The sequence below is a fragment of the Rhinatrema bivittatum genome, chromosome 3 (genome assembly GCF_901001135.1).
Source record: "Rhinatrema bivittatum chromosome 3, aRhiBiv1.1, whole genome shotgun sequence".
Classification (NCBI taxonomy): domain Eukaryota; kingdom Metazoa; phylum Chordata; class Amphibia; order Gymnophiona; family Rhinatrematidae; genus Rhinatrema; species Rhinatrema bivittatum.
Window position 1 is genome coordinate 86,738,698 of NC_042617.1, and position 25,483 is coordinate 86,764,180.

General features: G+C 42.6%; 1 protein-coding gene across 7 annotated transcripts in view; it reads right to left on the bottom strand.

Annotated features, from left to right (window-relative positions):
- Positions 1-25,483, bottom strand: part of ASB3 (ankyrin repeat and SOCS box containing 3) — a 248,569-nt gene that overhangs the window by 191,857 nt on the left and 31,229 nt on the right. For 6 of the 7 annotated variants that reach the window (XM_029593417.1, XM_029593421.1, XM_029593422.1 and 3 more), the window contains one exon: positions 10,278-10,436. The exons of the other annotated variant lie outside the window; for it this stretch is intronic. In XM_029593417.1, coding sequence (XP_029449277.1) covers positions 10,278-10,436 — 159 coding nt within the window. The remainder of the gene's footprint in view (positions 1-10,277; positions 10,437-25,483) is intronic. 7 annotated transcript variants of the gene reach the window in all.

A 25,483-nucleotide genomic window follows, 5' to 3' on the forward strand; every position in this document is an offset into this window, starting at 1 on the left:
ATCTCGTCACCCTGTGAAGGGTGGGGGAAAGGAAGTTGGGGATGCTGGGAAGATGAAGGTGGAATGGTGAGGGGAATGTGGGGGCTGCTGTGCAGGAAGGGGTGGGAAACAGAGTCGGGATAGCTGGGCAGGCAGAGAAATGGGATGAAGGGGGTCGGGAGAGTCAAGCAGGGAAGAGAGGGAGCACAGGGAAGAGGCTGGGGGGGGGGGGGGTATGCTTTGCAGGGATATGATGGGGATGCTTGAAAGGGAGTAATTGGGGAAAAGTGAAGCATGATGGAGGCATGGGAGTGACAGGGTGCAAAAGCCATAATATCAATTTTGGGAATGTGCATTTCTTCTATCTTTGTACTTTGCTTAGTGTAGGAAGAAATGTATTTCTGTTTCTAGCTCTCCAGTTTTGCACTGCATACAGATTGGCTTTTTGAGGTTTCCATTCCAGTTTTTGACTCCACATTTGTAATTTGTGGTCTCTTAATCTGTATTTGGTGAAGGTCAGATCCGTATGTTTGACTGAAGTGAGGTATTTTACTAATAAGTAGGGATTTGTATCAATCTTCTTTGTTTCATTTTCTCATTCTCAATAGGACATGCATTGGTGCTGCATTGTTGCCTTTTCATAGGAAAGGCTATTACTGTTTGAGTTCTTGGAATTAGTGTTGCAATGGTATGGAAGGTTTGCTATACATGTGCTGAGGGGTTTTTTTTCAGGTTTTGTATTTTACAATGCGCATGAGATAGCACCAGAATCAGAATATCTTTTTTATACAGCGAGTTGTATAGCTCAGCTCTGCATCCATTGTTTGGGGACGGGAGCAGGTTACTGTGGATGCAGAGTACATGTTTACATTTAGCCCCGTGATGGTCAAGTGTTCAGTGTGTCATAACTGTAAACATTATCTGCCAGGTGTGTCCCAAAAGAAAAAAGGTTGAGAACCACTCGTTTAAAGAATGGATATGCTTAAACAAATGTAGATGTGTTTTATGTTAGCTTTTCAATAACAAGCAATAGGACCAAACATTAATTACACATTGATATAAACTCCTAATTGGATTTTAATATGAAAAAAAATATTTCCTAATTGGGATAACAGTCTACAGATTTTAAAATATGGCTGGCGTGGGTATCAAATGCTACTGATTACTTGTTCAAGAACCAGATTTCACACCTTCTCAGAGTAACACAGATATAAATTTAAAACTTGCAAACTACTTTCCCAGCCACAAAAATCATACACAGTAGGGTTGCTTACTGCCCAGTTTTGTACCAGACAGTCCAGTTTTCTGTTCACCTATATAGAGTCCGGTAAGAAGTACAGAGCAGACACTAAAAATCTATCTCCTGCGGCAGGCAGCTCCTTTCCCCTACATCTCTGCACCACTTCCTGTTTACAGACAGGGAGGGGACTAAGGCAGAATGGGCAGCATGAGCATGCAGCTGCAGGTCTACCCCATCTCCTCTCCTCGTGCTGTGATTGGCAGCTGTAGGGAGTGGGGGCGGAACCTCACCCGAGCACACTCTCCTTAGCAGCTGCTCTGACTGAAAGCTGTGGGAAGAGGGGATGGGAACACAGCTCAATCTCTCCCTCCTGGCTGCTCTGGCTGAGCTTCATGCACATCTCAGGAATGCCTCAGAGGAGAGAAAGAGGCACAGAAGCAAAAAAGATGGGATGGGAGAGAAAAAGAGGATACAGGGAATGGAGAAGGGAGATGGAGGGGCACAGGCTGGATGAAGGAGCCAGAGGAGCCACATGGAAGGAGGAAGGGGAGAGATGGGGCACAGGGCTGGAGGGTCAGAGACACAGCAGCTGGAACAGGGGATGGAGAAGGGAGAGAGAGTCAATAGGGCACAGGAGAGGTTGGAGGAAGAGAGAGGGGGCATAGGGCCTTGTGGAGGCAGGAAAAGAATCACAGGAGGGAAAGAGATGAGGGGCAGTGGGAAGGGAAAGAGAGTCAGTCAAAGCACAAGGAACAGAGAGAAAAGAAAGGAGACAGGAGCAGGGGACAAATATATGCAAATTTATGCTAATGTAAGAAAGGGATGGGGCAATTCCTCCTCCCAGGCTTCAAGTGTCCAGTCATGGTCTATGGAAAAATTGGTAACCTGAATACACAGTAATAGTTAATTCCTCCGGCTGAGTCTCTCTTCTGTTCTTCGGGCCGACGCTGACCACACCAGCATGGTCTCTTCTTCCCGTGCACGCACCCGCTGCTCACCACTTCCTCTTCCGGGCCGCGGGGGGGGAAGAAGAGACCATGCCGGTGCCACTCACTCCAGCTGTTCTGTTGCGTTCCGTCCGGGCTGACAGCATTTTAAGCCCGGGCGGAGGAGGACCGGGAAGCAGCTGGGTCAGCGGGGGACCGGGAAGTGTGGCGACACACCGGTTGAGAACCACTGCTCCAAAGTACCACTGCCATTCTGTGGTTTACACCCACTCCTGCAAATAGTGCTGGGCAGGATGGGATAAGGCTACTGTAAGAATGAAACAGCTTTGTAGTAACCTCTTACAAGTTAATAGAGGAAGTCTGTAAGATGAAAGGCAGAAGATGATTGGGGGGGAGGGGGGGAATAAAAAAAACACTCTTTAGTGGATATGACACGGAAAAAAACAGAAAACAGATTTTTCTGTGCTAAAAATACTAAGACCCTAGTAAACCAGGTCCAATACACAGCTTAATACAATTCAGTATGCCACCGAGGAGAGAAAAAAAATCATTGGATGTGTCAAATGTGGAACATTTGTATAACTCAAATGTATTTATGGTTCAAAACAGATTTATGACAATTTGAGAAATGGCAGCTTCTGCTGATTATTTATGAGCAGAAACTGATGAAACTGGAGGCATTAGAAATGTGATCTCTAATTCAAGGACTTAACAGTCAAAGCAAGAAAGATAACAGAATTCACTCAGAATAACTCAATTACAGATATAATCTCTCCCATCGCTCCAGGCACTTTGTGATGTGCTCGAAACTGTTTCTGAATACTCCATACACCTTTAGAAAATCTCTCTCCTCGTTTTACTTTATTAATCTATTACACATAATACAACACTATCACTCTCCAATAAGTAAAAATTTAAAAAAATTAAAAAAGAAAACAGGTTTGGTGCTTCATGTTAATCTACAACCAAAGCTGTACCCAAAATCATGGCAAATCACTTACAGCTTTTTTCAAGCAAGGCACCATAGGCTCAATTCACCCCCCCCGTGTTTTTGGAAGACAGGATCTCCAGATATTTGGGTTCCCCCAAACAACAGCTGTTGTAACAGGGTATGTCCATGAGATTAATAAGAAAGATCTTCTTCATGATTGTCAAAGAAAAAAATTTAATAAGGCAATCCAAGAACGAATTTGAGAAGAAACTTGTCAGATGCAAAAGCTAACAATCTTTTCCAAATAAATCAAAACCAAGAAGCATGTGAGGGAGTCACATGAACCACAAGATGAGCGGGAGGGTGGGATAGGAACTCAGTGAGGGCAGGGCCACAGAAGAAAAACTAAATTAGTTCTTTGTTTCTGTCCTTATTGAGGAGGGGATGTTGGGGAAATAACCACATTGCAAACAATTTTTGAAGGTGGAGGAACTGAAGCAAATCACTGCAAAACTGAAGTATGTAATAGAGCAACTGACAAAACAAATCACCGGGACCAGATGGTATTGACCCCCGAGTTCTAAAAGAACTCAAACATGAAATTGCAGACCTGTTGTCTACCATTAAAATCAGCCACTGCCATTTTTCAAAATGTCACATATATATGACAATTTGTTTGAGAAAATGCACCCACCCCAGTCCCATTTTTTATATATAGATTATTGCATCCAGTAGGAGGAGCACCTTTAAAATAAAAGCCAAATTAGTGTTTAAAATAATATTAAATTCATCCTGATTTTAGTGATTGACTAATTTTAGTCCTATTGCTGGTCATTCACTAACATTAGTCATCTAGTAATCAAATTTAAAAAAACCTCACAGATTTAAAAGTCACTTAATAAATTTAAAAACCCATGTTAAATTTAACAGCCTTTAAATTGAGACATAACCACACCTTAATCAGCTTTTAAGACATTAACAACTAACAAATTAAGATGCAGACAGAAACCCAGCAGCAAGATGGGGGCTCTCCAGTCTTTTGCACCAAGGACCACTTGTATGATTATCTACCTGTCAGTGAGAAAACAAAGTTGCTTACCTGTACCAGGTGTTCTCCTAGGACAGCAAGATGTTAGTCCTCACACATGGGTGACATCGGATGGAGCCCGACATGGAACATTTATGTCAAAGTTTCTAAAAACTTTGACAGGCCCACAGAGCTGGCCCGGCATGCCACTATCCACACGTCCATGCAGGGTCCCTCTTCACTCTTGTAACATAGAATTACAAAAAAAATAAAATAAACATGGGAGAAACCCAAATCCGCAGGGTGGCAGGCGGGTTTCGTGAGAACTAACATCCTGCTGTACTAGGAGAACACCTGTTACAGGTGAGCAACTCTGGCTTCTCCTAGGGCAAGCAGGATGGTAGTCCTCACACATGGGTGAATACCTAGCTACAGGCTACTTTCGAATGACAAGACAAAGAAACACCTAACCAGGGTCCAAACGACAACACTGGTGCTGTTGGTAACAGAGAGAGATAGCCTGAACCCGAACAATGAGCCCTAGGCAGGAAGAGTTGGGGTCTAGAGTGGAAAGAGATTCCGAAAGACAGACTGGCCGAAACTAGAGAGAACTCCACATCACAGCCTTGCAGATTTCGTCCACGGGGACCATCTAAGTCACCATAGCTCTGACAGAATGAGCCTTGAAATGGGCCCCAAGCTGCAGTCCCACCTGAACATAGCAGAAGGAGATACAATCCACCAACTAGTTGGACAGAGTCTGCTTGGAACAGCAACTCACAATCTATTTCTGTCAAAATAGATGAACAGTTGCATGGACTGCCTATGGCCTGCTGTCTGCTCCAAGTAGAAGGCTAAGGCTCTCTTGCAATCCAAACTTTGCAGAGCCTGTTCACCCTGGAGCAAAGGAGGCTTGGGAAAGAAGATGGGATGGACGATTGACTGGTTTAGATGGAAATCTGTCACCACCTTAGGCAGGAACTTAGGATGCGTGCGCAGAACCACTCTATCATAGAAGAACTTCGTGAAGGATGGATACGTCACTAAGGCCTGAAGCTCACTGTATCTGTACGCTGACATGACCGCGACCAAAAACATGACCTTCCAGGTCAGGTACCCGAGGTCACAAGAACGCAGCAGCTCAAAAGGAGCTTTCATCAGCTGAGCCAGCACCTCATTGAGGTCCCAGGAGACAGTGGGAGGCTTCAACTGAAGCAAGCCCTGCATAAATCCCCCCATAATGGATTGCACAGAGATGGGAAAAAACCATCCACACCCTAGTGGTAGGCACCAATAGCATTCAGGTGAACCCTACCAGAGAGTTAGTCTTTAAGCCAGCACCCGAAAGGTGCAAGAGGTAATCAAGTAGCTTCGGTGTGAAGCAGGAGAATGGATCCAGGCCGTGGCTTCACACCAAATGGAAAACCTCTTCCACTTCAAGCCATAAGACTTCCTAAAGGAAGGCTTCCTGGAAGCCACCAGGTCTAGAGACACAGAGAGATCGAGGGGGCTACAGAATTGCCCTCTCAACATCCAGGCCATCAGGGACAAGGTCTGGAGGTTGGGATAGTGCAGCCTTCCCCGATCCTGCGTGATGAGGTCTGGGGAGGTCCCCAGACTGATCAGTTTCCAAAGGGAGAGAGGTCTCGCAAGAACAAGAACCAGATCTGCCTTGGCCAATGAGGGGCTATGAGAATCATAGCTCCCCCTGTCCTGTCAAAGCTTCAGGAGAGTCTTCATCACCAGGGGAAGCGAAGGATACACATACAGAAGGCCCTTGCCCCAGTGGTGGGTAAAGGCATCAGAGGCTCATTTGCCATCCACCCTGTACAGGGAGCAGAACTGATCCACCTTCCTGTTGCAGGGGGATGCGAACAAATCCACCTCTGGGATCCCCCAGAGGCAGAAGATCTGATCCGTTATTTCCTGTTTCAGGGACCACACGTTAAGGTTGGAAGGCTCGATTCAGCCTGTCCGCCATCATGTTCTCTGTTCCAGCCAGGTACATGGCTCATAGCACCTTGCCCCGCAACAGAGCCCAAGACCATATCTGAACTGCTTCTTGGCACATGAGGAACGACCTCGCACTCCCTGTTTGTTGATATGCCACATCGCCACCTGGTTACCGGTCTGGATCATAACGACTTTGTTGATCAGTTGATCCCTGAATGCCCAGAATGCATACCGGATCGCACGGAGCTCCAGGAAGTTAATCTGACACTGTGCTTCCTGGGTGGACCATAAGTCCTGGGTACGGAACTCCTCCACATGGGCACCCCACTCCAATTTCGATGCATTCGTAGTGAGCACAATCTGCGTAGGGAGATTCTGAAAGGGCACCCCCCTGCTCTAAATTGGCAAGACTCTTCCACCAAGACAGGGAGTCCCGGAGAGGCGAATTAACACAGATGCGGGCATGGAGATCCTAAGTGGTTTGCCGCCACTGGAACCGCAAAGTCCATTGAGCTCTGCGCATATGCAAGCGAGCCAAGGGAGTAACATGGATGGTCGTGGTCATGTGCCCCAAGAGTCGCAACATTTGGTGAGCCAAAATCTGTTGGCTTTGTTGGACCACTCCCACAATGGACACCAACGTGAGCGCTCAATCGCGGGAAAGATTTACTCGGGCCTGAGCTGTGTCCAACAGGGCGCCAATGAAGTTCAACCAAGGTGACAGGTCAAGCTGGGACTTCGGGTAATTGATGATAAACCCCAGGGACTCTTACACCCGAATGGTCAATTGCAGATACCATACTACTCACTCCCGGGTGGGGCTTTTGACCAGCCAATCATCCAGGTAGGGGGAACACCTGCACTCCCAACCTATGGAGGTACACACCCACTATGGCCAGGCATGGGACCCAGGCTAGGCCGAGCGGCAACACCCTGTACTAAAAGTGCTACCCGCCCATCACAAACCGGAGATACTTCTTCTGACCGTGGAAGACCTTGATGTGGGTGTAGGCGTCTTTTAGATCGAGGGAGCAAAGCCAATCTCCTTTCTGTAGAAGGTGAATCAAGGTGCCCAGAGAGACCACCTTGAAATTTTCTTTTTTAGAACCTTGTTAAAGGCTCTCAAGTCTAGAATAGGACAGAGTCCCTCTGTTCTCTTTAGAAACAGGAAATATCCGTAGTAGAACCTCCCTGCCCCCGCTGTTTCAACGGAACGGGCTCGACGGAGGGCAGTGAGCTCCGCCACCAGCATTTCCTGAAGCGATGACTGACCCCAAGAGGGGCATAGGGGAGTGTCTAGAAGGACACCTAGGAAGTTCAGCCTGTACCCTTGGTGAACGATGGATAGAACCCACCAGCCTGAGGCAATACTGGGTCAACAGTCCAGGAAGAGCCATAGTCGACCTCCAATTGGAGGGCCGTGCAGCAAGAGTATAGGTACTTGGCTTATTCTCCCTCTCACCAGGGAGTGCTTGCCTGGGGCACTCGCTGAGGCTTGGGGGCCTGCTGCTGTCTAGGGCAGGCCCTAGAGCTCACCCACTGGGACCGGGTGCTAGAGGCAGGAGGGTAGTATTTCCTCTGGTGGTAGAAGGGCCTCCTTGGGCCCTGATGCGTGGACTTCCTAGCCGAGGACGGCGGGTCCAATATACTGGCCGAGAGATGTTGCAGGGTTTCATGATGATCCTTTAACTGAGCCACAGCATCCCTCATTTTGTCACCAAAGAGGTTTTTGCCAGTACCCAGCAGGTCCGTGGGCCTCTCCTGCACCTCCAGTCAGAGATCCAAAGCCTGTAACCAGGCCATCCGGTGGGCACCAATTCCTGCGGCCGCTACCCTCGCAGCCATCTCAAAAGAATCATAGGTAGACCACACCTCATGCGAGCCACATTCAAGACCCTGCTGGATGACCGCTGAAAAAGCGTCCTGCTGCTGCTGGGGAAGGCGCTCAGTCAGGTCCTGGATCGGCTTCCAGAGGTTCCAAAAATACTGCGTCATATAAAGCTGGTAAGGAGGCAATACGGGCAATCAGCATGGCCCCATGAAACATCTTCCTACCCAGCACATCCAGCGCCCTGTGTTCCCACTCTGGTGGAGTGGAGGTATAGGTGCAAGGGCCTTCTTAAGGGCAGACTCCACCACAACTGACTGGTGTGGGAGTTGACATTTTTCAAACCCCGTAGCATGCATCGGCCTTCCTGCCACAAATGTGAGACGACAGCTCCGCGGAAAAGAAGAGACCAAAGAGGGACTCCACGTGGATGCAAGGATAGTGGCATGCTGGGCATGCTCAGCTGGCCAGTCAGTTTCTAGAAATTTTAGCATACATTTTCCATGCCAGGCTCTATCCGATAATGTTACCCACTTGTGAGGCTAGCCATTCTGCTTGTCCTCAGAGAAGACACAATTATTCAAAGCTGTTAAAACACAAGCAGGATGTGAGGAACTGCAGAAGAACTTCAGACTTGGGAACAGAGCATTTAAATGGCAGATTAAATTTTATGTGGACAAATGCAAAGTGATGGACAAGGGGAAAAATAAACTTAACTATAGGTACACAATGCTGGGTTCCATATTAGCAGTAACCACTTAGGAAAAATATCCTGGAGTCATGAAGGATAATACTTTTAAATCCTCAGTTCAGTATGTGGTGGTGATCAAAAAAAGCAAATAAAATGCTAGGAATGGAGAAGGGTGACCCAAACTGCACCTTGAGTACCTTGTGCAGTTCCGGCTACCCTATCTCAAAAAATATATGGTGAACTAGAAAAGATACAAAGGTGACAAAAAAGATAAAGGGGTGGAACTGCTTCTTTATGAAACAAGATTGAGCAGATAAGGGCTTTTCAGCTTGGAGAAAAGACAGAGGTGATATGATAGAGGTTTATAAAATGATGAGTGAGTTGAGACAGACACATATTTATCCTTTTCAATAGAACTAAGAATAGGGAACATGTCATGAAACTAACAGATAGAAATTTTAAAAAAAATGAAGAAAGAAATATAGTAATAACAGCAGAAAAGGCCCAATCATGCTGTGGAATTTATTACTGGAGGATGTGGTTAATAGGGATGTGAATCGTTTTTGAATGATTAAAATTATCGTCAGATAATTTTAGAATCGTTCTAAATCGTTAGAGTGCACGATACAATACAAATGCCCCCGATTTATCGTCAGCGGCATTTGTATTGTATCGTTAAATAGGGCACGGGAATTATTTGGGGGAGGGCGGGAAAACCGGCACACCAAAGCAACCCCTAAACCCACCCCAACCCTTTAAAACCAATTCCTTACCCTCCCCCACCCTCCCAAACCCCCCCAAAATGTTAAGTTACGGTCGCTCCCTGTGACATAGTGAGGGCAAAGGCGATCGGCGCCATTTTGAAACCTCCAGCACCGGCACCGAGGGTATGATTGAAGGGATGGCTCCCGGACCCCACGCTAGACCACCAGGTACATGTAAAAGGGTTTTTTTTTTGGGGGGGGGGGGGGGGGGTCGGGAGGGTGGGAGAAGCAAAGGGGTAATTTGTAAAGGGTCGGGGTTTTTGGTTTTTTTTTAATTGGGCCATCGGCGCCATTTTTATCAGTGGTAGCCAAAATGGCGCCGATGGCCCGAGAGCGGGAGATCGCGCCGGGACCCCCCCCCCCCCCCACTGGACCACCAGGTAATTTAACATTTTGGGGGGGGGGGTTCGGGAGGGTGGGAGAGCAAAGGGGTCATTTGTAAAGGGTCAGGGTGAGGGTTTTTTTTATCTGCTCAGGCCTCACTAAAAAATTAACAATGTGAATTGGAATCTGAACCGATTCCAATTCACATCTCTAACGATCCGATTTTTTTCTCCCACCATCCGAACCTGATCGTTAAAACGATCGGGCACACGATTCACATCTCTAGTGGTTAAGGCATCTAGCACAGTTAGATTTAAAAGAGGTTTGGACAAGTTCCTAGAGGAAAAGTCTATGAACTACTATTAGCCTGGTAGTCCTGAGAAAGCTATGGTGGAGCATTTCATTGAGAATGGTCATAAGTTTCATGGCATTCGATGGACTGTTTTAGAACATATTCCAGTGGACTAACTTGGAAGAAATATATATTTAATTTATGTATGTGATTGTTACACAATGTCCATTTCCTCACACATCTCTGCCCTCAGCCACACATAATTTCAAGGTATTGTTAGAATTCTCAAGATATAACTCACCTAAAAACAACGGCGTTGTTTCCTCATAAGTGATCTGGTTAGGGTCAGCTCCAGCTTTTAAAAGGATTTTGGCACTTTTGACACATCCACGTTTAGCAGAAAGATGCAGTGCAGTTTCTCCCTCAAAAGTCTTCGATTTTACATATGCATTAGATGAGGCTGGGAGATTTAAAAATTAAAATTTTCTTAAATGACATTTTTAATTCATTAAAACACATTTGAGATATTCAAAAAAGAGTTCTGTATGGGAAGCCTTCCATTAGAAAAGGATTTGTTCAGAAAGCTCACTTTGTATTTAGTCCAAATGTGAGGAAACATGTCCCAACTGGAACTAGAACCAGTAAGATGCTGGTCAAAGACATTAGCTCCACTCATCAGCCAAAAGCAGGTCCTCCTACTAGCAAGCTTTCAAAAGCAAAAACTAACTAACTGTGATATTATTTATTTCTGAGACTAGATATTATTTATTTCTATGTTAGCCATGACTCTGGCTTTTCCTCCTCCCAGTTCAAGTGCCCCTGTTTTATTGTAACTTTTATTCAATTTTTCACTCTTCGCCTATTGTTCACATTGATGTTAATGTTACTGCACCGCTGTTTATTGTAAACTGATACGATATGATTGGTATCATGAGTGTCGGTATAAAAAAGCCCTAAATAAATAACTAAATAAATAAATGCAAGCTGCCATTTAATTCAGATTCCATTCTAATCTGTCATTGTTAGAGGGATTAGCAAATTTACTTACCATAAAATAGCAGGATGAATTAGCCAAGATATATGGGGTGATGTCATCCAGTGGCACTGAATGGACCAGTCTCTCCAAGCTAGTAAAGCTCTTAATTCTACTGAGCACGTGAGCTTCCTCAAGTTGATTTTAAAGCTAAATCTAACGGCTGACTCTCCAAAGACGTGGGTGGATATTTAGCATGGCCAATTCATCCTGCTATCTACGAAAAACACCATTTACATGGCAAGTGGACAATACCAAGCTAAGAGTTGCAGCAGAGTCTTTTATTGAATAAGCAACCCAGTTACACCACCATGCAGAGTAGATTACTAAGTGGACAGACTAAGCAAAACTGCTCATCCAAATTTACTGTCACTCCCTGAGAGGTTGTCCAGACCAGTGGTTCTCAACTTTTTTTTCCCCGTCATGACACACCTGACAGATGATGCTCACGTGCGCGACACATTGCACACTACATTTAAAAGCTATACTATTTTATTATTGAAAATTATGCAGGAGAAAGATAACATTCTTTAATTTCAATAACTGCATATTAAATATCATTATTAAATATTTTTTCACAAAAATTTTAATCTTTACTTACTGCATCAGTGAGAAATCTGGGACTGATATGCATATGCAGCATCAATACAGACAAACTCATATGCATTTCACTATCAACCTCAGAAAGATCTGACCTCTTCTGGAATTTATATAAAAGCAGAGTTAGGAAATTTCCCCTTTCAACTCACCATACAAAAAATATATTCAAATTCTGATACCCCCTCAGTAATAGTACTTCAAAATCCCTTCCCTGCCAGCCACTTTGTGAAATAACATGTAAACCTGCTAAAAAGGCATTTAGAAATTATATAGCATACCAGCCATACCATAAGGATACTAACACCCAGGACTTTAAAGGCAACAACCTTACCTATGAAAAAGCAAGACTGCAAATATAGAACACAGTACACTTACTATTGGAAAAACAAAGAATGACAGGCTGCTCTAGATTCCTACATAGAATCTACATCCTAGTTAGCAGAATCGCTCACCTCTGTCAAACATGCAGATTGACCCTTACCTAATACAGAATAAAAGACCATAAATTATAAACAAGCATACAAAGAAAAACTGAAACGCCAAGAAAGGAGGAGGGAAGGGGAAGGTACAGCAGGATATAGCATGCCTGCCACATTTCTGGCTTGGATTGGTGGTAGCAGTGACTACCAGTGGTGAGGGAAAAGCAGGAACAGGGAACAGTGATGGGGAATTTTAAGTACCAGGCTCCTTACTCTGCACTCTCCTCAAGCAGCAAGCACATGAGGCTGGTATAGAAAGCATAGGCTTGCTATGTCAAATTGTTGGCGACACACCTTCCACCCCTTGGTGACAAACCAGTGGGTCCCGACACACTGGTTGAGAACCATTGGTCAGATAATAATGGGCTGTAAAGGTGTGTTCTGACAACCAAGTTGCAGCTTTGCAGATATCTTTGAGATGTACTGCTTGAAAGTGAGCAATGGATGAGGTCATAGATCTAACCTGATGAGCTTTCATGCAGTCTGTAACTTGTAAGCCTGTTGATGTTTCACAGTGTTGAATGCAGTCTATCATCCAGTTAGCCAATGTATGTTTGGTGACTGCTATACCAAGTCTGTTAGGATCGTAAGATATGAAAAGTTGCAAGGCCTGATGATGTGACTGAGTTCTTCTCTTGCAGCAGGCAAAGGACCTTTTGCAGTCTAAAGTAGGAAGAGTTTTCTCACCTTCATGAGCGTGATGCCTTGGAAAGAAGGTAGATAAAGGTTTGATTAACATAGAAAGCTGATACAACTCTCTGCAGAAACTTCAGATGGATGCAAAGCACCATCCTTGCATATACGATGAATAATAAACCAGTGCCTGAGGTTTGCTAACTTCTGTCTGATGTTACCATTACAAGAAATGCTACTTTCCATGTCTAACAATTCAAAGGGTGGCTTCATTAACTGAGATAGAACAAGATTAAAAACCCATGGCATCTGAGGTTATAGAGAGAGTGTTGTTATGTGGAGTCATTCCTGGATTACTAAATATTGTTGAGATGCATCTCTGGGAATAGATTTTCCTTTTTTCCCTGTTCTTCACTCCCTGATTTTCTGGGTCTCCGTAGATGATGGAGGTCTAAGTCAGCAATTCGATGTTATTTTTTCTAATTGAACACAACACAGTATTACATCGCTATATATTCTATCACATTAAGCTAATGAGTCTACATCTTGAGTTATTGCATTAAATAGACGAAGAACAATTGCCGTGAGCTGAATTTTGTTAACTGTTGGTATATTACAATTATATTACAGTGCTGACTCTACTATAATTCTAGATGGTGAAGGTATGGTAGGATTAAGTGAAAGCTTGTTTATACAACCAGGTTTTCAGTTTTTTCTTGAAGGTGGTAGTACAGTGTTCTAGGCGTAGGTCAGGTGGCATCGAGTTCCAAAGAGATGGTCCTGCAATTGAGAGGGCTCTTTCTTGGGTGGAGGCTAGATGAGTGAATTTAGGTGAGGGGGTTGATAAGGATCCTAAATAGGCGGATCTGGTTGGTCTGTTAGGGGTGAGATACTGGAGAGAGTCATTGAGCCAGTGTATCTCTTTATTGTGTAGGGTTTTGTGGATGATTGTTAGTTAAACATTTATGCTGGATTCTGGCTGTGATTGTAAGCCAGTGGAGGTCTCTGAGAATTGGGGTTATGTGGTCTGTTCTGCGTGTGTTGGTGAGGATTCTGGCTGCTGCGTTTTGCAGCATTTGCAGTGGTTTGATTGTAGATGAGGGCAGGCCCAGGAGTAGTGCATTGCAATAATCTAACTTTGTAAGTAAGGTGGCTTGGAGGACAGTTCGGAAATCGCTGAGGTGTAAAAGGGGTCTTAGTTTCTTAAGTATATGTAATTTAAAGAAACCGTCCTTGACTGTGTTAGTGATTTGTTTTTTGAAGTTGAGGTGGTTATCAAAGTAAACCCCTAGGTCTCTGACCTGATGAGAGGAGGTGTTGGGGGGGGATGAAAAGTAGTTCCGTTTTGGAGGCATTTAATGCCAGGTTAAGGTTGGTGAGGAGACTGTTGATTGCCTGGAGGGAATTATCCCAGGTATTGAGAGCATTTGCTATGGAGTCCGTGACAGGGATAAGAACCTGCACGTCATCTGCGTAAATGTAGTGCGCAAGACCTAGGTCTGCAAGGAGTTGGCATAATGGTAGGAGGTAAATATTGAAAAGGGTAGGGGAGAGGGAGGAGCCTTGAGGGACCCCATAGGATAGCCTAACTGGGTTAGATTCGTAGTTGCCTATTTTGACCTTGTAGTAGCGATGGTCCAGAAAGGAGGTAAACCAATTCAGGGCAGAGCCTGAGATACCAATGTTGGAAAGTTGGTTGACTAAGATATTGTGGCTCACAGTATCGAAAGCCGCAGAGATGTCTAGCATGGCCAGTATGCATGTTTGGCCCTTGTCCAGACTTTTGAGAATTGTGTCTGTAAGAGAGATTAGCAGGGTTTCGGTGTTAAAGAATCTTCGAAAACCATACTGTGAGGGGAATAATAGGTTATGATTTTCAAGGTGATCTATGAGCTGAGCATTGACTACCCTTTCCAGGAGTTTCGCTTTAAAAGATAGGTTGGAGATCGGTCTGAAGTTAGCAGGCTCTGAGGGGTCTAAGTTAGGTTTCTTCAAGATAGGTTTGAGTGTGGCTTGTTTCAGTTCAGGCGCGACCTTGCCAAGGGAGAGGGAACAGTTAATGATTTCTGAGATGGGTTTGGCTATGATATCGGGGATAGCAAGAAAAGATTTTCTGGGTGTGTGGAGGGTTTCATTTTCTTTATGAGTCTAGATATCTCTGAAGCTGAAGTAGGTTCGAAGGAGTTGAGAGGGGTGATGGGATTCATCTGGATTCCTAAAAGGAGAGGGGAGTGAGGGGGAAAATTAGAGATAATTTTGGTGATTTTAGCGTGGAAGAAGTTGGCCAGTTCATCACATTTAATTTTAGCATCAGTGTCTGAGATGGGGGGATGGGTTGTGTTTGTGAGGGAGGATACATAGGCAAAGAGGGCTTTGGCGTCTAATTGGTAATTGTGGATTTTCTGGGCATAGTAATCTCTTTTTGTTTTCAGAATGGCTGTTCTGTAGGTGTGTAGGGTGTGTTTGTAGGATACTTGTAGAACTGAGGTAGGATTCTTACGCCATTTCTTTTCTTACTGTGTTGTAATATAGTTTCTGGTAATCTACCCTCCTATCTTCTCTCTCTAGCTCTTCCTATCTTTTTCTCCTCATCCCAGTTCCTTTGAAACCCCTGTTAGATGTAACTTTTATTTTCCAGTCCTTCGCTTAAGTTGTTACCCCAGTTGAATGTAAACCGATGTGATATTCATTTGAATGTCGGTACATAAAAGTTATAAATAAATAAATAAAATAAATAAATAAATACGTATTTTCTTTTTTTCCTTATCGAATGCTTTTTTCTTGGAGCATGATATGCTTGCACAGTTATGTTAAATGATTAATAAAGAGTTAAAAAAAAGGAAAACAAAAAAAAGAAAACATGGCACAGGTGGTTTCTGCGGCAGAGGTTTAATTTGCCATAAGCCTTTCATAAATCTTGATACCAGTGAATAAGTTGATATAGGCTTACAGTCAACTTGAATATGGAAAGCCACTATGGTGCTAAAATGTACTCTTACTGACAATGTGGCCAGGCCTGACTCAGAGAGAGCGTGAGCAAGTAGGTTAATAAATGTTTAGGGCCACACGAGAACGGGTCTAAAATATTATGTTGATACCAAATGGAGGATCTTTTCCACTTAAAGCCAAAGGCTCTTCTAGTTGATGGCTCCCTGCCAAATACTATTATATGTCTTCAATCTCTCTGGGCAGAGAGAAATCTATGATTACCAAACATTAAACATCCAAGCCATCAGGTTGAAGAATAGGAGATTTGGAAGGAGCAGACTTTCTTCTTCTTGAGTTTCTGTTCCCACATGATCGGAAGACTGTTGGAAAGATTAGGAGATATGCAAACCAAATCTGTCTGGGCCATGCTAGAGCTATAAAAATCAGTCAAGCTAGATCCTTTAGAACTTTCTGCACTGTTCTGGCTATCAGTGGAAAAGTACACATGAGAGCTGCATTTCATCTGAGTAAAAAAGCATCCTGAGCTGACCTGATTTTGCTGGGTAGAATGGAACAAAGCTTCTCCAGTTTTCTGTTCTGACATGAATAGGTCAATCACTCGAAGACCCCCATAAGCTGAATAGTTTGTCAACTGTTGATTGTTGCAGAGATCACTTGTGAGGATGAAAAACTCTGCTGAGACGATCTGCTACCATGTTGGAGTTCCCTCGAAGATAAGTGGCTTGCAAGACAGCTTGATGTTTGCATGCCTATTCCCATATCTATAAATGCCTCTTGGCATAGAGTCTATGTCCTTGTGTCTCCCTGCTTGTTCACGCAGAACATGGTCAATTGGTTGTCGGTTTGAATTAGAATGCTTCTCCCTTGGAGAAGGTGCGTGAAAGTCGACAGCGCATATCTGATCATTCTCAGTTCTAGTAGGTTGATCTGAAAAAGTTCTTCTATAAGAGACCAAGTCCCTTGGGTTCAAAAAAGTCCAGAGCAGGCCTCCCAACCTTTTGTTGAGGCATCCGTTGCTAAGGTTACTCGATTAGGGAGATCCTTCTAGAACGTAATGGTTTAGCCACCATTGCAATTCTTGTTTCATGTTCTTTGAGGCTTGCACTTTGGTAGTGAAAGGTTAAATTAGCTGGTCCCACTAACAACAAAGACCCCACTACAGGTGGCAGATGTAAAGACAGGTTAATGGAACTACAAGAATGGATGCGCCATATGACCTAAAATAGCCAAGGCTTATCTGGCTGTCAAACTGAGTTCAACAATTTGTGAATAAGCAATATCGGAATGTTTGCCCATTCAGACAAAAGAAAAAAAAAACCAAAACAAAACACCTTTCTCCTGCAGTGAATCTATCCATGTTCCAATAAATTGTATTTTCTGGGACAGCACTAGATTTGACTTCTTGAAATTCACCAGAAATCCCAACTTCTGAAAAAAACTGAATAGATTTTTGCAGGAAGATTACCATGCCCTCCCGGAAGTTGGCTGTGACTAGACAATCATCTAGGCATGAGAACACTTGGATTCCCTGATGTCGTAATTGTGTTGCTGGTAAAGCCAGGCATTTGATGAAGGCACTTGGAGCTGCTGACAGCCCAACGGGGAGGACTTTGCATTGATAATGGGAAGAGTCCACGCTGAAGCGAATATAATGCAAATAGGTGGGATGGATGGGTATGTGTGCATACACATCTTTCAGGTCAAGAGCACACATCCAATTCTTCCTTTTGGATACAGGGATCATGTTAAGGGAATTCATTTTTCATTTTTCTTGGAATAGATGCTTGTTTAGGCTTCTCAGATCCAGAATGGATCTCAGTCCTGCAGATTTCTTAGGAATGAGGAAATATCGGGAGTAGAATCCCTACCCATGCTGAATGCAATGACCATCTCAATTGCTCGCTGCAGAAGAAGCAATTCCATTTCCAGATGGAGCTGCATGAAGTAAGATGGATCCAGATTGAAAGCTGAGCAATGAGGAAGAGATGGCTACCAGGAGAAATGCAAACCATATCACAATCTTGAGAACTCATTGTTATTTTGCATCACTCTTCCAGAAAGACTTGGATTCTCCTTTCCCCCGATCCGAATGGAGCAAGCTGTTAGTGGACTTGTGAAAAGTTTAACACATTTTTTTTTTAAAACACAACTTAGTCCAGGTTGGGTCAGACTTGTGTTACTTTAGGCTGACAGCACTTAAGCTGTTGAGTATGAGCCAGAAGTTGTTTGTGTTGAATGAGAAGAGGCAGAAGCTAGTGTCTTTGAAAATGCTGAAAGGAGTGTCTCTGGAAGTACAGTTTTGTAAAAGCACAGAAGGAGCTTCTCAAAGGATTTAGTTTTATTAAAAAATTTTTGTATTCTGGGGGATCGTGGTGGAGTGAGAAGTGCCCGACAAGCCTACCTGCTGAGCCTGCTCTGGAGAAAAGCACCAGAGAGTGAGAATCACTCTTGAGGGGAAACAGCTGCGACCGAGCCGGCTGACGCCATCTAAGCAGGACCGCAGTAAGTTTAAAAACCCGCAGCTGAGCGGCGTGCAGCAGACACCAGCGCGCGGCTTTAACTGGCTTCGACCTCCTTCGAAAGGCTTTGCCTTACAAATTTTTTGGAGTTGTTATAGTTTGGATACATGGGTAGAAAACGAAAGGCAAAGGTTTACACCTCCTAACCAACCTCAAGTAATATCGGACCCATGGATGCCCATGTCAACAAAATATTGCCACAGACGGACTGCGATCGTGTCACTTTAGAAGTGTCCTTGAGTCCAGGCAATGGCCCTACAGCGCCTCCACAACCTCCAGGTGCTTCAATAGTTTCTTCCACCATCGAGGACAGTTCGGTAAACGTGAGTAGGAGAGAAGGAGATCTTTCTGAAAATGTTGTCAATGGAACATCTCAAAGAACTGTAAATAGGACTCCACTTGGAGGCACCAATAAGAGTCTGATGAATCCTAAAGAGCCATTAGATATTACATTGAGAGACTTGTGGAAATGCTAGTCAGGTTAGACTCTAATGCAGAGCTTTCCAAACTTTTCATGTTGGTGACACACTTTTTAGACAAACATAATTTCACGACACGGTAATTCAGTCTACTAGTAAACCAGAGGTTAAAGGTTAAACGAACGAAACATATTTCGACAATTTATGTATGTTTCCTTAAATATATACATAAATAAAATGTTTCACGACACAACCTATCTCATGAAAACCTTAAATTTATATTAAAAATATATATTCCAAGATTCATGTTATTGTTATAATTTATGAGAAACAATAATAAAACAAATTGTCTGTCCCCCACACACTCATCTCTCTCCTCCCCCCAGCACATGTCTGGCCCCCACACACTCATGTCTGTCCCCCCAGCACGTTTGCCCCCCACTCACTCATCTCTCTCCCCCCAGCACATGTCTGGCCCCCACACTCATGTACCTCGTCTTTTTGATTGTTGCCAGTTGAGTGCTTCACTCCCTTCCATGATCACCAGACACTGCTGCTTGCAGTCAGTACTCCTCATGGCCAGGCCTCATCGGCAGCAGCAGCCAATGCAAGGATGGCTGGGCTCGTTCCACCCACCAAGCCCCCCAAAAAAACGTGATTGACAGCAAAAATCACCCAATAATAAGCAACCCATAAACCGAAAAAAAAAAGTGAATCTCTAGAAAAAAAAAAGCCCAAACTCGCATCAGAGTTGACCGGGCTTGCGCGACACACCTGCACACTGCAGGCGACACACTAACGTGTCCCGACACACAGTTTGGAAAGCTCTGCTCTAATGTCTCACGAGTAAATGAATCCCTCACTTCTTTAGTAAATGTTAATAAAAGTTCTATTGAAGAACAAGGGAAAAGATTATTAGATTTAGAAACAACTGTAAAGTCTGTAACTGGTAACATACAGAATATTCAAAATGCTGAAAATATGCATATAGTAGACAGTTTGTCATTGCACTCAGAGTTAGAAAATGTAGAAAATATGTTGCAGATTAAAAACTTATGCTTGGTTAATTTTCCAAGACTACTGTCATCATATTAAATGTTTAGGAAGTTTCTGACTGAAAATCTTTCATATGAAGTAGATAAAAGATCTTAGATATAATTGGAATTTTATTTCCCCTTACAATCTAGAACAGCACAAGGTGGAGAGCTGGAGAAAAGTTCAGGGATTTCATCCTTCCTGGAGGAATCCTTGGATATTATAAATAAAAGAACTACATTATTTGTTTCCTTTTCTCTTGAGAGAGAAAAGGACGAGATATTTGAGAAGTTCTTTAGAAACAAAGATTGCTCCTTTTGTGGGCAAAGAGTATATTTATTTCCTGATGTCTCTAGGCCTACACAGGCCCGAAGACAATTCCTAGCCCTGAAAAGTAAAGCCCTAGAGATTGGGACGACATTTTGACGTTTCCTTAAAAGTGTTATATTAATTTTCAGGAAAATAAATTTATATTCTCAGACACTACACATTTGGAGACATTACTAGTTGATAAAACTGAGACAAAGAGAGCCTAATAATAACTTTAAATAAGGCCAAAAGAAAAGAATGTAGCACTTTCTCTCTCCTTATTAAAAGTTGAGAGATCTTTATGATTTATTGTATGATCCCCCAGTTATTATTTCTTGTCCAACATAGAAGATTATTGGATAATTGTTTGCAAATGTTTATTGGATGTTGTGTTACAAGATTTCTTAAATTTACTTTTGTAATTATTGTTGGTATATAATTGAAAATCCTTAATAAAGAAATAATTGAAAGAAAAAAAAAATGTTTGTATTCTACTACTTCCGAATTAACAATCCATTCAGAGCAAATCACAAGAAGCACACATAATATACATTAAAACATCAATTAAAACAAAAACTTATAAAATGCAGACATATTAAATACTCCATATCTAACTAAAAGCCTCTAACCTGAACTGGCAAACTGTTCCACAAAGCCGGCGCAATAAAGGAAAAAGCTCTTATATGTGCCTAAGCAAGTCTTCCCTTACTTAATGAAGGTTCACATTACAACCTATCCCACTGAGATCTACTTGGTGTATTTAAAAATAACATTTTTTAAAACACAACTTGAATCAGAGAACAACACTATATCCAAAATCTGGCACACCATTTAACCAGTAGCCAGTGCAAATTCTGCAGCCCCAGAGAAATGTGACCATATCTTTTTAAACCCATCAAAACCTGGGCAGCAGCATTCTGCACTAGCTGAAAAACTCTAACCAAGTTATCTGGGAGACCAACCAATAGTGTAGCACAATAATCAATGTGCCCCAATACTAAAGATTGTAACATTACACAAAACAATAACTCATAGAAAGTCATATGTGATAATTCACATAAGGTTTCATTGAAAGAGTTGGATCCAATATGATCCCAAGACTTCCTACTTCTACGAGTATTTGCAATGAAGTGGAAACAAACTGAAGGGAAGAATCTGTCCCAGATAAGGGTACCTTAACCTACCCACATAACCTTAGTTTTTCCAACAGTTAGAACCAATCCATTTTTCATCTTAACAATTTTCTCTTTTGTAAAAGTCTCAATGGACAATTCCCCAGGATTTTTGCTTGGAAGGTACACCTGCATGCACATCATCTGCCTACATACGGAAATACAGACCATATTCTTGTAAAAGAAAACCCTAAGGGGCCAAATAAATGTTAAACAAAACAGAAAATAATGAAAACCCCCTGAGGAACCCCATAAGTTACAGATCACCAACTGGAATGGTTCAAGCTTACTGCACCCCAAACTGTCTTTCGCATAAGGAGGACTTGAATCAATTCAGTACTTTTCCAGAAATTCCAATGTTCTCAAGACGAGACACAAGAATATCAAGTCTCCCCATATCAACTGCAGCAGATACATCAAATTGCACTAAAATACCCGATTTCTCTTTTTCTAAACTCCCCATTAGAACATCCATCAGGGATAGCAACAATACCTCTGAATTGTGCCCTTTGCGGAAATCAAACTGATCAGCATTTAATGCTTTGGATGACTCTCAAGCTGATCAAGCACACACCTTTCAAGAATCTTAGATAATGTGGGCACACTAAGTTGGAGGATAATTTGTAACATCAGTTCCTGTTTTATTACTGTCCTTCAAAACTGGATGCGCTGTTGCCCTCTAACTTTTCAGAGCAACAATGCATCCACTTTTGAAGGACAGTAATAAATCAGGACAGTAAACCTTCTTCTAGGGACTTGTTCACAAAAGAATGGATTACTGTAAATGAAAAATCTTTCATCCCTTTAATAGACAGGAATGGACAAGGGTCTAATGGGGACAAGGCTGCCTTTAAACCAGTAATCACTTTTTTAATCTCTATTAAATAAATAAATATTTGAGACAAATATTCAAAGCTAGACCAAGAAGACTGTTGTTCAGATTCTATGGAGATGGACTGGACCAGTACATTTTGTTCTTTTATTTGAACAACAGTTTCTCTGAGCTTCTTTCTAAACAGGTGTTTCCCCAAACAAGGAACATCCACCAACTTGTCATGCTTACTGGTTCTCAACTATGCCATGCTTTGTGCACTGATAGAAGCTGTTGATATATTTGATATAGTATCAAATGATTCATAGACCAATCAGAGATGACAACATCATCCAGAAGTTGTTGTGAATAACAATTCCTGCACTCAATAGGTTGAAGAAAGGTTTTTAGTTTTTGTATGCAATCATGCAAGTACTGCACCATATAAAATTGGTGAGAAGAAAGCATGGAGCTCTGAAAAACCTTTCTTCCCGAAACTGAGTAACCTAGGGTCTTTCCCTGGTAGTGTACTGGAATAAATTCTTGTTTTCTTTGCTCTTTCCAGGCGGATTCAATGACCATTGATTGACGAAGTAACTGGACTAATCCAAATCCTGACGATTTCTGCACGCCATATTTGAGGTCTAACTCCTTGTAGTTGGGGCAAGGGAGATGGGATTTTCCCCACATTTCATCTGTTGCTGTTGTAGAATACTGTGAAATGGGATAGCTACCAGTTCTGCTGGCATGTCCAACTTTGGAGGAAACAAGAGACCTATGTGCGAGGATCTTTATCTTTTTGTACATTTACTGAAAGTGATTTTTCTAGTTTACCTAAGAATTTTGAGTAAGAGAGGTCTTCTGGAGGGGAGGAATACTCTGGAGGCTCCGATAATGGGCCAGAGGGGATTCCTGTCAATCCCTCTTCTGAACCTAAGGGTGTGGAAACACTAACCCGGGACCTCAGAGATGAAGACGATGAATTTGGGGGGGGGGGGGGGGGAGAATTCCCTTGGTCACCTTGGAGGAAAACAGTCCTGGTGTATGATCTCTGAACAGCTGGACTCTGCTGCAAGTGAATTAAGTGAAGAACAACTTCAGAATGGTGGTTATGATGGTGTTTTCATACAAACACTAGGACTCCTCCTTGTGGGACGATGCTAGCAATACCAGAGAAGAGAGGATAGAAAGAAAGCTTACTCTCTCTCTTTAGCCAAAGAGGTAAAGACATTTTTCACTAGTTCCATTATTTGGTCAAATGGCTGATGTGTCCTCTGACCTGGAGTGAGTGCTGGAAAATATTCTGATACCATAATGGGCTCTTACCCTTAAAATTGGAGGCCTATTAGAAGTAAGAGGCACTAGAGAACATATGGGATCTAACATCTAAGCACAAACCTTCTTCCAACTCCTCTAATGACTGGAGGGAGAAAGAGGTATATCTTCTTCTGCTCCTGATCTTAGATGGCCTGCATAAAGTTGTGTCAGTAATTCAAAATGATGCCATTGATATGGAACGGCATTGATGTTTTAAGTTTCATCATCGCCGATGTCTTATGCTTTGATAGTGCTAGATGTTTTGATGATTCCATGGTCACATGCTTCGACTGTACCGACTTAAACATGCTTGGAGTGTGCTGATACATGAGTCAACTGCGCTGAGCACATGTGCATCGATGGCACCGATGTTTCATGCATCGACAGTGCCAGTGTATCGACAAGCCTCAGTGCTTCCTAGATGCTGGTTGCTCTGGTGGCTCTGCTGAGTGATGCAGCTTCTATTTCAATGCAAGCTGGTCAGCACTACTCGACCCCAAGGTTTTGGCCTGCCTTGCCAAAGAAGGAGTTTTTGAGGAACTCTTGCTCAGCTCTTTTCCCAGTGAAGCAGATGATGCTCCACTGTGAGAAGAGGAATGAATTCTAAGAGACTTACACAGTTCTTCCATTTTATAAGCTCTACCATATTTATTTATTTATTGATTGATTTTATATACCGTTGTCCAGGATTATTGCAGTTGGCCTAGTCGTGTTCCAGTCCCAGCAACGGTAACAGAGTTCATGTTTATCTGTAATGAATATGACTGTCACAAATACAGTTCTTGACTCCACTTTCTGTGGCTTTCTTTTTGTCGAAAATTTGAGGCTGCAAGTACTTTTACTTTTCTTGGTAGCACTGAAAAGTGCTGTTGTGGGTGCTTCTGAGGCAACTTTCATAGTGAAAAAACACAAAGAAAAAATGAAGAAAACTGAAAAACAAATAAAAACAGAGACAGTACACATCCATGCTGTACTCAGATGAAAAAAAAAAAAAAAAAAAAAAAAAAAAAGACAGGAAGCCCACACTAACTCATATGCAGGTATTCACACACATGCTAAATAGAGCTAAAAGCTCTACCAGCTAGAAGAGAAGAGTCTGTTCAGTGCCACTGGATGACGTCAGCCCGCATGTCATGGCCAATTCAGCTCTGCTTATCAACCAAAATCATTCTAGCAGATATATTGTTTTAAACTGCTGCTATTTATTATATAAATATATAATGTATAAATATACATATATATAAATATATATATATGTGTTATATAGATATCACATAACGCCCATATTGATTTCACTACACTGGCTTCCAATTAAAGCACGAATTGAACACAAATCTATAACCATCATACATAAAATACTAAACAATGAACATCAGGGACTAACTGGCTTAAACATTATCCCCCAGAATCCTCAAAGCAACCTACGATCAAACAACTCAGGACGCTTAAATGTGCCCCCCATAAGAGATGCTCACTTGACAACAACCAGAGAAAGAGCTTTTTCCATTGCCTGCCCTAAAATTTGGAACTCCCTCCCAAAATATCTGAGAAACCAACCTAACCTCAAAACTTTCAAAAGAAAACCTAAAAACATGGCTGTTCCACAAAGTCTAATCACTAATATACCACTCAGTGAAACTTGTTAATCAGTTGAAAGCCCGGTCCCAATGCAAACATCAACAATCATAACAGGGACACTCTTTCTTATTCACCCCACGAATTCGACGTGGCACTATCCAGCAGTATGATGAATGAACATATCGCTGTCAACATTTTGGGCGTCTAAGCTGGCGAATTGATTTTGATTCAAGTTCATAAGACAACAAGAATTTTCGCAACAGCGACACACAGATAAGTCTATATAAAAGCTGAAGTTTGAACAGTTGTAATTTTAAGATAAGCACAAGTAGCTGTGAGCACGCATAACAAAAAAAGAAAAAAATACATGCTTCGTGTTGGACCTATGATTAAACATAAGGCTGAGTAACATCGGTATAAATTTTACCTTACTGTGATGCCTATTATGATGGTCTAATGACATTACTTCGAATTCGGGGGGTGAATAAGAAAGAGTGTCCCTGTTATGATTGTTGATGTTCCACAAAGTCTACATTGACAGTCAAACTTCATCATCCTAACACCCAAAGGAACTTCCAACCAAATCGACAAAAATAACTTGACTCCAAACAGCTCCAAATAAACCCTCCTCATTCATAAATGATTCTCTTCTG